The sequence below is a fragment of the Triturus cristatus genome, chromosome 6 (genome assembly GCF_964204655.1).
Source record: "Triturus cristatus chromosome 6, aTriCri1.1, whole genome shotgun sequence".
Taxonomy (NCBI): Eukaryota; Metazoa; Chordata; class Amphibia; order Caudata; family Salamandridae; genus Triturus; species Triturus cristatus.
The window spans coordinates 1849417975-1849432381 of record NC_140589.1 but is presented as its reverse complement, the minus strand read 5'-3'; the positions used below and the strand labels follow the sequence as shown (position 1 = coordinate 1849432381).

General features: G+C 40.7%; 1 protein-coding gene across 3 annotated transcripts in view; it reads right to left on the bottom strand.

Moving 5' to 3' along the window:
- The window catches only part of LOC146822181 (tyrosine-protein kinase Src42A-like), a 351567-nt gene that overhangs the window by 14452 nt on the left and 322708 nt on the right, over positions 1 to 14407 (bottom strand). The window contains exon 8 of one of the 3 annotated variants that reach the window (XM_085613317.1): positions 6891 to 7022. The exons of 1 other annotated variant lie outside the window; for it this stretch is intronic. In XM_085613317.1, coding sequence (XP_085469443.1) covers positions 6891 to 7022 — 132 coding nt within the window. Of the gene's footprint in view, positions 1 to 6890; positions 7039 to 14407 lie in introns of all 3 variants that reach the window. One more of the 3 variants, XM_085613319.1, reaches the window with a different exon arrangement.

Here is a 14407-nt window from a genome sequence, read left to right as displayed (position 1 = left end):
GTCCAGAATTAAGAAGGCCAGAGCAGGCGGCCGACTCTTTTCTTACAATGCTGCCAAACTCTGGAATGCCCTCCCCCCTCCCCTTCGCCTGGAACCCAACCATCTAACATTTCGCAAACAGCTAAAGACATGCTCTTCCCTTAAGGATTCCTCCCCCCTCCCCCCCTTGGCTTACCACTGAGCAACTTCTGGCTGCCTGTATCAGCACACACAGACATGTGTCAAGGACAGTGGTAAGAGACAACACATTTGTGCATAGTACCTGTGATCTGTAGAACCGTAGACTCTACTAGCTCAACTAGAACTTCAAACTACAGCTCTTCACACCCCATCAGAACTGTAGACCCACTGTGTGGACCAGCAGCACCTCAAACACCAACAGACGTTTAGACCTACTAACTCCACCGGAGACTTATGCGCTGCACCTCCAGTAAAGCAGTCCCTCCCTCCTCCAACACAAGCAAGCAATTCAAAAAGCAGTGTAGCTGTAGACTCTACCACGGCAACCGATGCATCACCTCACTCAGCGTTAACTTTATGTACACAACCACATGACACAGCAACAGGGAGGCGCACCCCAACTCCTCAAACTACAGCAAAACTATAGACTCACCATTCCAAACATGCACCATTTCAAATGGGTTGTAAACTACTGCCTCAAACAGCAGCACTTACAATTGAACAATCAATACATCAATTCTTTCATTTAAATCATGATGAATCAATCACAGATACTCTCAGAACGGGTGTGAGTTTTAGACAGTACAAACTTATTTAATGTGAACAAAAAGGGGGTACAAATGACTATAACAAAACACAATAACCAAGGTTAATAAATGATATACACATATTGATGCCTCAGGGTCATAAGTGTGAGCATCTATTCAAAAATACATCAACGGAAAATGAATCTGATGAGTACAGAAAACAATTCCTTAGGAAGATAAATCACTGGGGAAATAGATGGGAGTGTCGACGTTTCGGTCTTTTTGGCGATGAAAAGTTGAGAATGTAGAATTACCCTTATGTCTAATCAAAGTGGAAATTCTAATCCTGGCTAATTCAAGAATGGTTAATAACTTCCTGGTCACAGACACCGGAATAGAAACTATTCAAAAGTTTAATATGTGTCCAAACGAAATGGGGCATTTTAACCAAAGCAATCCGCAAGTATTTACTTGTGGTGACGCTCGCATCCATCGAGCGAAAAGTGGAACGAGGTTCCTCCAGCGTACGCAAACTCGCACTCGTTCTGAGAGTATCTGTGATTGATTCATCATGATTTAAATGAACGAATTGATGTATTGATTGAATCACTGACAGAATATCGAAGGTCAGAATATCGACCTACAGAAATATCGACGCAAGAATATCGAAGTCAAGAATATCGACATCCTATCTACATTATGGTAAGTACAAAAATATATAGAGAAAAAATATCGATGTCAAAAATATCGTTGCAAAAAATTTAGTTTTTTATTTAAGTTATAAAGATTATGTAAAATAAAGTAAATAATACATATAATTAAAATAAACATAGTTAAAAATATTTGAAAACGTTAAAAAATTATAAGTAATATATATATAATGTAAAAATAAATTAAACAGATACATATAATATATAATATCTATACTTACTAATGATTTTAACTAATTATTTTAATATCCTATAATTTTAAAAAAGATATCATATAAATTATAAATACATCTATACACATAAAACAATAAATAAACAAAAATGTAATAAATATATTTAACAAATTTAAAATAATATATATTTTTAATCTTTTTAATATTAATTACGTACTACATTAACTAAAATAATACAAAAAATATTAGATAGCGGAGGTCATAAAATTACTATTCCAACTCCAAACAGTGCAACAGTAGGGAAAATGTTGGATAGCGTAGGGGTAAAAATTACTATCCCCACCCCAGTGAGTGCAACAGTAGGGAAAGTGTTGGATAGCTTAGGGGTCAAAATTACTATTCCAACTCCACTGAATGCAACAGTAGAGAAAGTGTTGGATAGCGTAGGGGTTAAAATTACTATTCCCACTCCAGGGAGTGCAACAGTAGGGAAAGTGTTGGATAGCGTAGGGTTAAAAATTACTATTCCCAATCCAGTGAGTGCAACAGTAGGGAAAGTGTTGGATAGCGTAGGGGTAAAAATTACTATTCCCACTCCAGTAAGTGCAATAGTAGGGAAAGTGTCGGATAGCGTAGGGGTTAAAATTACTATTCCCACTCCAGGGAGTGCAACAGTAGGGAAAGCGTTGGATAGCGTAGGGGTAAAAATTACTATTCCCACTCCAGTGAGTGCAACAGTAGGGAAAGTGTCGGATAGCGTAGGGGTAAAATTTGCTATTCCCACTCCAGTACGTGCAACAGTAGGGAAAGTGTGGGATAGCGTAGGGGTTAAAATTACTATTCCCACTCCAGGGAGTGCAACAGTAGGGACAGTGTTGGATAGCGTACGGGTAAAAATTACTATTCCAACTCCAGTGAATGTAACAGTGTTGAAAATGTAGGATAGTGTAGGGGTTAAATTAACATACTTATCAATGTAATAATTTTTGTAAAGAAAATAACGTATTGAAAATTAATTAACTAAAAAATTAATACTAAATACTAATAACATTTAATTAAGTTTTACTTAAATAACATTAAATTACTTCCCACCCTATTCCCCCATAAACACACAACCCGCTACACATAAAAAAGAACTCAATTAATTGAATTGTCAATGAATCTATTAATAAAAATTCTTTACCAATTAATAATAAATTAACAATAAATTAATTAACAATAAAAACAAATAAAAAATAATAGTACATTAATTATAATTAATATAATTATAAATTAATAAATTAATAAAAATTAGTACCAATTAATTAAGTAACAATAAATTACTTATCAATAACAATAAATAAATCAAAATGTATTAGTGTAGAATCATTAAATTATGTCTCACCCTATTCCCCTATAAACCCACAACCCACTACACATAAAAATTAACATAATTAATTTAATTATCAATTAATCAATTAATAAAAATGTATTACCAATTAATAATTAACAATAAATTAATTAGCAATAACATTACAAAAAATGTTAAACATACATATAAAATACATACTAAAATACATAACACTAATATAAAACAATATTTTTTGCTAATTATATTACTTACTTTGATATTACTAACTTCGATATTACTTACTTCGATATTAAAAAAAACGATATTACTTACCTTAAGGTCAATTTTCTGGTCACCAATATGCTTGACATCGATATTCTGTCCCTACGATATTAAAAACTCGGTATTACTGTAGGTCGATATAAAAAAATCGATATTTTGACTGCTCACCGTATTGATTCTTCTTTGCTAGATCTTTTAAATTGCTTGACTTAGTTTATTGAATGAAATCCCTTGCAGGCACAATTACCTACCAATAGATACATTTCCCAAGCCTCCATGGGTCATTTGGGTTCCCCACTTTCTCCTATTCAGGGTATAACATGGAATTTCCCTTAGTACCAAAGATTTCGCTTTTTTTCATGAGGCTCGCTGGTCTCTTTTTATCCCACTTAACTTGTGGCATTCACCGTAAGGAGCCGGTGTGCCACAGGGAATCCAGATTAGGAAAGTCAGACAATATCTTGCCTAGATATATTAATTTAATAGCAGTTTTTCAAACACCTTTTTGGAGTGAATCGTTAGTACTTACCCAGTCAAATAAGGAGAGAGATTAGAGAGCAAGGATAACAAGCATTGGCATAGCCAATAGGTCTCGCTTTTGGGACCTTATAAGTGTTTAGTTATCCAGCACAATATCCTTGGTGCAACAATATCAACCGTTGCGTGGCTAAACACTTATAAGGTCCCCAAGGCGAGACCTATTGGCTATGCCAATGCTTGTTATAACCTTAGTGCAAGTACTCAAATGCCTCATCACGCACTTGCTGCAATACACACTGAAACTATAATTGATGCAAAGATCATATTTTATATTCAGTCGCACTCATGATGAATAGTTCTGTCCTGTGGTTCTGACATCAATTGAAAATAAAATGCACTCTCTTACAATGTACGCATATTTTTTCCTAGCTGACCATCCATTTGTAAGAGAGTAGATGGACAATGTAATTTTACCCGATAACTCAACATACTTTTCTGGCACTGAGAGCCCTGCCATCATGCCTTCATTTTGAGTGTCCTGTTTGATCTGTTATCTTTCAAATGTCAAGCCCAGTAGGATGTGCTAGCCACAAACGTAGGTTTTACACTCATTAGTTCAGTCATCCAAGACAGCTTTTCTTCTAATGAGGATGAAAGAGGGCGGGGCTGGTGGGGGTAACAGAAGAAAGGAGCAGAGCCGGAGAGCCTGGTCTGGTGTAAGAAAAGGATGTGTAAAGCAGGCCTCAATATTTAGAAGTAATTTACACCTTGAATAGTAGTAAAAGACAGCTACTCACCGAAATATCTTTGTGAACCAGCCCTACACTTATATGGTAAGTGTTAGGTAAGGAATATTTTCTTTTAGCGTTGCTTTAGATGTTTAGCATCTCATTCAGATTAGGGCTTGATTCGAAAACAATATTGGTTTTGCAAAATCAGTCCAGCTGATTCCGAGAGGTCAAAGTCAGAAGTGCAATGCACAAAAAAGTACTTTGTGATTCAGCAGCGAGATTAAGTGAGCTATTAACCAGAGTCACATTATGCTGAGCTGAGATACCGATCGAACCGTGGACCCGCGCTCCAGAGTCGGCTGCTCTGGCTGCTGCGCCACACCTCTCCCTTGTAATGATGGCCTAGGAGTAATAATACAGGAGTACTCCAAGAGTAAGTCACAGCTAACTGTTTATGAATAGAGCCTGACATCTCTACTGACTCATGGCAACCAGACAATTGCTGACCCATCGGTTGGGGGTGCAGTCACATTTTGTGATCTTGAAACAAATGAATAAACAAATTATATCACACTTGCTAAAGCTTCCGCTGTATAATAGATGGAGGTGCCTCAAAAATCAAAAACGTAAAAGCATGAATAAAAAACAGGAACACTTTATTAAAAACACGCATATGGGATTGCCTCCAGTGTGGGGCATCTGTAAGAAATGCTGCCAAAAAAGTTGTTTCAGCAACCATCCTCCGTACACAGCAGCACATCAAAGGCAGGCCTTGGAATGCGAATGGCTACGGATAAAGAAAGACCGTGACAGTCTCCTCACCTACAACATCTGAAACAAATACAGTCTCGAAAGCAGCTTTACCTTGTGCCAACAAACATCAAAGACTATACAGCCGGAATGCGAGAGGCTGTACTGCCAGCATGCCTATGTCTAAGAACTCTCAAAGATACGGGTCTTATGTATTTAATAGCACCAATAGTTATGTGTGCCCTTCTGGGACTCATTGCAGATTTAACAACAAACCATGCTCTGATTTCTAACAAACCTGGAAAGAATATACAAAGTTTCTATAGTAACATGATGTTACTAACGCTTATTTCAGGACCATAACGCGTATAAATGTGTCAACTATGCTGCTGGCATATGAGGGGGGCCTGCAGCTCCTAAATTCCTAACCACGCAGGGCCAACTGCAGTCTTTCGCCTTCATATGTCGATAAACTGGTTGTGCGTCACTCGACAGGGATACCTACATTAATAAATAGCTGTAATCTTCAGCGTTGTGGAAACAGCAAAAGACAAAGAAATTGTCATTTTAATTCTGTCAGTCAAGACGAAACACAGCAATTTCAATAGTAGCGTCAACTAACAATAAATCTCAAAACAAAAACAGCAGCACCTAGCTGTTCCCAGCAGAACGCGGCGAGTGCATTACGGATTTTTATTAAGACACTACTTGCTGTGCGGGTATATTACTGATCGCCTTTAAGGTTGAGGCGGTGATGCCTTCCTTAAAACCAGTCTGTGCATTCGCATAGGAGTCAACAGTACCGGAAGCAAAAAAAGAACGAGACGCGATATGTGGTGGGGGAGGGGAGAAGCGGGAGTTGTGTGCGCGCGTGCGTCATCGTGATCGCGATCGCTCTGAAAGCGAAAGTGATCGCGATGACGCACAAGTTTTCAAAGTGCTGCTGGCGGCCGGCTTCGCGCATGCACGATCGCGTGAACGCAAGCGTTAGGCCAGCCAGCAGCACTTTGAAAAGCCCACATACAAAATGTCTCTCCAAGCCAGCGCCCATGCGCTGGGGTCAGCGAGACCTAAAAACCAATCAATTAGACTAAAGAGAGTAGATGAAATGGTTTCTTCTGAGATCCAATGGGCGGGAAAAACTTGAAGGTAAAAGGAAAATCTCTGGCTCATGGCGGCCTAGGACATAAGTTTACAAATACCTTTGACCAATAGCCCCTTCCTCAGTACCAGAATGGTATAAAAATAGAAACAGGACTAATGCAACTTCAAATCTGTGACCCTCTTATAAACCTAAGCGGCTTCCTGCCTTCCTATCCCACATTTACACTTTCTCCTAACAACCCTCACTGAGTTGTTTAAATACAGTGCTCCTTTTATACAACCTACACATTCCACAATCCAGTTCTTAAAAAGATTAAAACACCTCTTTCTTCCCTTTTTTTGTTGCAAAATCCCCACAGGGTAGTCTACCTAATAATTAATGTTAAAATGTATACCTCTACCAACCAATGTTGCGAACGAGGGGCCCTCAAAAAGCTCAGTCTTCCCCCTTTGATAAAACTTATTTTTCTTGAGAAATGAACATACACTCTTACCAGCAAATGGAGTAGGTTCCAAAATCTTACAGCATGTATTCTAGTAGTTATCTTCTTTGCATTGCGTGTGCTTCCACAGAGAATGGAGCAGCTTGTGTCATGGGATCATGTGCAGAGCAGGCGGCTTACCTGGGAAGGGCATCTCCCCGTAGGTCATGATTTCCACCAACAGGACCCCGAAGGACCACACATCAGACTTGCTTGAGTATCTCTGGCTGTTAAAGACCTCTGGCGCCATCCACTTGATGGGCAGTTTCATCTCTGTGCAGAGAGAGACCTGTCAGTGGGAAGCTTGATAGGATCACAGAGCAGGACCACAACATGGAATAAAGTACACAAGGCAGCTTGATCAGAATGAACTTGCTACATGGAATCTGTACTATTTTGCGCAGGTAATTATGAAAACAGCAGAAGTAAATCCAGAGCAACAATAAGAGGAGAATGGAGGTATGATCAATGGAGCCTACTTTCAGAAGGCAGGCTCTCCTAAATTGCCAAAGACTATTTAATAAACATTTAGTAACTTGTGCCGGAAGACAGCAGGGCGAAAAGAGATCCCTGGGACCCTGCATTGCAATCCTTTCATTTCAGTAGGATAAGGGAAGACAAATTTATCAAAATCTGAGGATTACTGTAATCTTCTATACTTGGGGGTCTATTAGCATGGCGGTCGGAAAATCACTCCGACCGCCATGGTAGCGGGAAAACACCACCCGCCAGGAACGCGGGAAAACCGCCGGTCCAATTATTATGCTCCGCAGTGGAAATCCGACTGCGGCGGTCGGATAGCGGCGGTTAACATTGTGGTGGGCAGTGCTGCCAGCAGCACCGCCGCGATGTTCAAACAAGCATGTCCTGCATGTCCCTGCACTGTGTTGCAGGCACTGCACAGTGCCTGCCACCTGGTAAAGGGACATGTAGGCGGTTCCACCGCCGCGGAAAGCTGGCTACCGCCGGCATCATAATCGTGCCGGCGGTGCTTGGCACTGATCCGCCACAATTGTAGCGGTCCAGCTCTGCACGCCATTCAAGAAGACGGACTGCAACCGGCGGAAAAGTGGAGGGTGGAAAATCACACCGCTGCAGTCACGACCGCAATGCTAATCAGACCGGCGGTGTTTAGGGCTTCGATGGCGGGTGGATGTCTGCCGCCGGTCCGGCGGTTACCGCCAGCCCGGCGGAGGACATCCGCCCTCCATCCTAATGGACCCCTTGGTGTCTTAACTTCTCACATACCAACTAGTCTTATATTAATATTAAGTTGGTCGTGACCTCCACAGATCCCAAATAATAACATCTATTGGAGGCTTGCATTAACCCCTTCGGTGCTCATGACGGAACGGTTCCGTCATGAGCGTCGGTTGAGCTGTGCTCATGACGGAACCGTTCCGTCATGAGCCCGCCCGCGCAAGAAACGGTCAGCACCGCGGCGGAATTCGCGCCGCATGGAAGGGGTTAAGAAGGAGAAAGGTTTGGGGGGCGTGGCTTGAGCCCGAGGAAGATGGCGGCATTCCTGTGGAGGTGATGGGGCTTTCTGAGGGATTTTTTGTCTTCTTTCTGGCAAGCTTTGACCTTTTATTAACCTTTCTGCTCACAGCTGAGGTATCTGTGACAGCTGCTTAACTGCTGCTTGCCCGCTGGGAGAGCCCGGTTTCCTTTCAGTTTGCATTTTCACTGGCAGCATAGATTTCTGGAGGTTAACAAATTGAACTAACATGAGAAGAACTCTAAAGTTAAATTCTGCAGTGATTTATTGCCTCACTTTGCCTTGCAATGCCCTTTCTGTGAAACACATGGCTTCCTGACTAATTGAATGAGAAATGTGGCTTCAAAGCAGGCTGCACACTGAGGAGATTATTTCCATCGCACTCTGAATTTCTTCAGAAAGGAGCAATGTTTTATTCATTTACTGACCCCGGTTCACTGATTATGGATGTTTCACACTAGAAGTCATATTGAAAAGTGAATTTGGACATTACTCCCTTGCACTTGTATTAACAGGCTTTAGATGGGCATTTCAGCAACCTTGTTCCTGTGTTGCTAATATGTGTATGTGCAAATATCTGCATTTCTTAGCTGTGTTTCTCTCAGAACCTACAATGTTATATGAGTGTACCACGAGATTCTTTATTTAAAGTGGCTTTATTGGATATGGTATTAAGCTAAGCATGTGGTATGGTTTGCTTGGGCATAGACACACTCTTGTAATGTATTGTGGTGACTTACATTTCATACATATATTCTATTCCATTTAAGCATACAGATATCACTTTTATATTTCACTTCATGCTTATTGGTAAATGTATATTTTGATATTCTGTCATGCGCCAAATGCACACAAATTCTGTTACAGTGTGCCTTGCCCACTATTATTAGGTGGAATTACGCACTTAAGTTATACCTTGCAGTTTTACATTATCTTGTCTGTATAGGTTTTAACTCTCCCCATTGCATGGGTAGGTTAAAAAAACTATCTTCATCGCAAATATCTTCACATCGTAGATTTATTGTCCATTCAAAGTCACGTGTGAACTTCATTAAAATGGAGGACTCCCAAACATCGACGCACAAAACAGCTGCTTCTTCGAATACGACTAATGGCTCCTCTTCTCTTACTAAAATAACAACTAAACGCCTTAAACAAAATCCACCCTCTCCACCCAAGCCTTCTTCGTCTGTCTCCATGGATCTCCTTCTGGAGGAAATTCGAGCTCTGCGGCCATTTGTTGAAGAGACAAATTCTAAAATACAAATCTTAACCGATGGCTGGGAAAAATTGGAAGAAAGAGTCACCAAGGTTGAACATAATGTTGAAACTCTCAGTGCATGTTACAACAAAGTAGACATCTTTCATTCCCAGATTACATCCTTGCAAAAACAGGTTGAAAGCCTTGAAAATAGAAACAGACGCAACAACCTTCGCATTTATGGATTATTGGAAGGCACGGAGGGATCGGATTCCATCTCCTTCTTTCAAAAATTTCTACCGACAGTACTAAATCTACCGGAGGGCACTACTCTCAATATACAACGTGCTCATAGACTGGGCCCACTGTATTCAACACCCTCTAGCACGAAAAGACCAAGAGGAGTTATATTATATTTCCTTGAGTATACGGACCTCCTCAAAGTGCTCTCCGCAGTTAGGCTCCTGAAGCGTATTTCATTTTCAGGTCATCAACTGTTCTTCTCGCAAGACTACGCCAAATCCACAGCAGATAGACGCAAAGAATTCCTCAATATTCGTCCAGCGTTGCGTTCAATTGGAGCTCGTTTCGGATTGCTTCATCCTTGCTTGTTTAAAGTCACTCTCAACAATAACACCACAACTTATGAGGTCCCAACAAAGCTGAAGAGTTTCCTCAATGCACAATGCCCAGAAAAGATGGACATTTCCAGCACTCGCTTTAAATAGTTTTCTGTCTGGAATATATTTGAATAGGGATTAAATCCTCAGTGTGCTGTTTTAACTATAGAAGTTTAATATACCTTTTGCCATGGTATAATGGTTTGTTTGATCTCATGAATCTCTAAATAGCTCTTCTTCTGTTATATATTGGAATAGGGTTTAGCTTTTCAGTATGTTGTTTTAGTTACAGAATTCTAGAATGGATTTTTTCATGGTATAATGGTCTGTTTGTTCTCATTATCGTCTTCCATTTCACATTATGACCTCATAATGTGTCGTGAAATATTCCATCCTGTTTGTATTAACTATTTGTTGTTTCTTTTTACACAGGACCTAACCTCATGTGCTTGACCTTTTAGTTTTGAATGTTGTTTACATCCCGAAGTCTTCCCCGCCTTACCTCGTGGAGTCTGGGTACGTCATCATTCCATGTGGTCTCCCCCCCACATCCTTCCATTGTTTTGACTTCTTTGTGGATATGATCCTTTTTCTTATATTCTTCTTTACAGCTCTCACCCCTTCTCCTTTTTTCCCTCTTCTTTCTTATCATACATGTTTCTATCATTTGCCTCTTTTTCCAATCTTGCTTCTTCCTTTTCTTCATCTTTCCCACCTTTTCAGCTTCTCTCAATTGGTTTTAACTTTTAATATCTTCGTACCTAATATAAGGTTTACTTCAATGTTTTTTATAGTTCCTATTGCTGAATTTTTCACATGTACTATCGTTCACAATTTACGAGATTTTATTGGTTCACTTATGTTTTTATTACTTTCATCTCACAAATGTTTTTGAAAATTGTCACATGGAACGTCCGAGGCTTGAACTCCCCCATTAAGCGACAGAGAGTCTTATCTCACCTCTCCAAATTAGATGTTAATATTGCGTTACTGCAAGAATCACATCTTACCGAAGGCGAGTCACTAAAACTGAAAAGAAATTGGGTTGGTGAAATCTTTTTCTCACCAGGAGATGGCAAAAGAAATGGGGTTATAACTCTTTGTCACAAAACACTGAATGCCAAGCTTGTATCTCAAGAATCCAACACAGAGGGTAGGTGGATTCTCACTAACCTCCTGCTGGGGAAGACCCCTCTGTCTTTGCTTAACATTTATGCCCCTACTAGCGGTGATGCCATGTTTTGGTCTCGTATATCTCAATTATTGCTCAAGTACCCATCAGAAAACTTTATTCTTGCAGGAGACTGCAACCAAGTGATGGACCCATTTATTGATAGAAATTCTAAATCCCCCTTTATCCCAAACATGCCACACAAAGTTTTCACACAAACTATTCAACAAAGAAACTTATTAGACTCATGGCGCCTCTGCAACCCATCCACAAGAGAATACTCCTTTTTTTCCTCTCCACATCAAACACAATCTCGGATAGACCATATTTTTATTTCCCGCAACATTTCCCAATCCTTACGTTCTGTTGACATAGGCCCTATACTCATTTCGGATCATGCACCTGTTTCAATTCAATTAGACTTTTTAAATCAATCCACATTGCCAAAAAAATGGCGTTTCAATAATTCCTTACTCCTTGACCCTAATTTCAATTCATCTTTTACCTCTTTCGCTCAAGAGTTTTTTCACATTAATTTAACGAATGATGTCTCCTTTCATACAGTGTGGGACGCCTTTAAGGCCACCGCTCGGGATTTCATCATTAGATTTGTGTCAAATAAACGTAAAGTTTCCCGCATATTACATAACACACTTCTTGCTAAGATTAAAAAACTTGAGCACTCCTTCCACACCTCCAAGTCGAAGGACTCCCTTAAAGATCTCATCACTGCAAAAATCGCTTTTAACAAGTCCACTACCGAACAGGCCTCCCTATACTTACTGAAATCCTCAGCAAAGTATTATGGTGGCCAAAATAAATCAGGCAAACTTCTAGCCAATTATCTAAAGATTAAACAACAGAAACTTCATATTGATTCCATTATTGATGATAGCCAAGCACCGAAAATCAAAGACACTGAAATACTCCAAGAATTTGTACATTTCTATCAATCCCTTTACACACCAGAAAACACACCCTCAGATACAGACATATCCCAATATTTCTCCACGATTCAAAAACATATTAATCCCCAATTAGATTTACCCTCTTTGGAAGCTGAACTTACACAAACAGAATTGTTAAATGCTTTAAAAACTCTTAAAAAAGACAAGGCCCCAGGCCCAGACGGCTTCACAGTGGAATTTTATTTACATTTCGTTCATCTATTACTCCCACACTTACACACTCTTCTTTCTTCCTTTATCTCTTCCCGTAATTCCACTGGCTCTTTTTCCGAAGCCTTGATCTGTCTAATACCAAAGGCTGATAAGGATTTACGTTACTGTAAGAATTATAGACCTATATCCTTAGTTAACGTAGATTATAAAATTTTCTCGAAAGCTCTAGCCCTAAGATTAGAACCATATCTTCCCATGCTGCTTGGAAAAGAACAATCAGGTTTTGTCAAAGGTCGCAACATCACTGACAATACACGCTTATTCTTTGACATTTTATCTAAATCATCACATTATCCAGACTCCTTGGCAGCAATTGCGTTAGATGCAGAAAAGGCCTTTGATAGGGTTTACTGGCCTTTTATCTTCCACGCTCTCAAGTGGTTTGGGTTTGGACCGAAAATCATTTCTTTAATAGCCCTACTTTACTCTGAGCCCAAGGCCGCCATATCTACCAATGGCCTCATCTCCCCCTACTTTAATCTTAAACGAGGAGTACGCCAAGGATGCCCCTTGTCCCCTTTTCTTTTCAATTTGGCCTTAGAACCCTTTCTCTCAAGAATACGCCAGAATAACTCAATCACAGGTTTTGTCTCGGATCCTCAACAAATTAAGCTGGCAGCATATGCTGACGACATTTTAGTTTTTCTCTCCAAACCACAATCTTAATAATAATAATAATAATAATAATAATAATACTGGGTTTTGTAAAGCGCGACAGCTACCTCGCGAGGAGGTGTCCCGGCGCTAGTAGAACACAGAAGACATGGGAAGTAGTTAAAATTAGCAAATAAAAATTAAAAAGCTAGTGTGGTTGGTTAAAAAGCCAGGTTTTTAGCAGTGTCTTAAAACAGGATTCGGAAGGGGCCTGTTGAATTTCTTGTGGCAGGGTATTCCACAGAGCGGAGACGTTAGCCGAAAAAGTCCGACCCCCGAGTCGAGCCTTTTTCGTGCGTGGGACTGTCAGTTGAACACGGCAGTTAGACCGCAATGCGCGGGTTTGGGAGTATCTGGGAAGACGGTTTTTCAGGTATACTGGACAGGAGCCATGCAAAGATCTAAAAGCCAGCGTTAGTGCTTTAAACTTTATTCTGCTGGCAACTGGCAACCAGTGCAGAGATCGAAGATGCGGAGAGACTGACTGCTTGAGTGGAATTCGCAGTAACAGTCTCGCAGCCGCATTTTGAACTACCTGAAGCTTTTGTGTCAGGTATTTTGGTAGGCCTAGGTAGAGTCCATTGGCATAATCCAGCCTTGAGGTCACAGTAGCATGGATAACCGTTTTTCGGCAGTCTTCTGGTAGGAGTCTGAGGATTTTACGAAGATTTCTCAGTTTGCTCGTACAACATCCGGCAACTTGTTGGATATGGGAGGTAAAGGACATGCAATCATCCCATCTCACTCCAAGATTTTTTGCCGTGTGACTGGGTGATGGGGCAGGACCCATCTCCGACGGCCACCAAAGATCTGACGCGGGCGGGGAGCCCTTGCCAAAAAAGATAACCTCAGTCTTATTGGCATTAAGTTTTAATTTATTAGCGTTCATCCAGTGGGCTACATCTTGAAGACAGCCTTTGAAGTTAGAAAAGGACTCTTGCGTGATCTCGGAATACGGAAATACCAACTGTGTGTCATCGGCATATGAAATTGCCTTGACACCCCAGTTGGCAATTAGCTTAAAGAGAGGAGCAAGGTAGACATTGAACAAAAGGGGGCTTAAGGCCGACCCCTGCGGGACTCCACAGCCAAGGGGCTTGGGAGCCGACGAGATCGTTCCAAGTGCCACCTTCTGGGTTCTCTGGGATAGGTAGGAGTGTACCCAATCCAGCGCCTTATCCTGAATCCCTATCTCGGCCAGCCGGCTGAGTAGTCTGGCGTGGTCCACCGTATCAAAGGCGGCCGACAGATCCAGGAGTACCAGCATTGCTGAGTTCCCTGCATCCATCGACCCCCTAACTGACTCGGCTACCTCAATAAGCGCTGTTTCCGT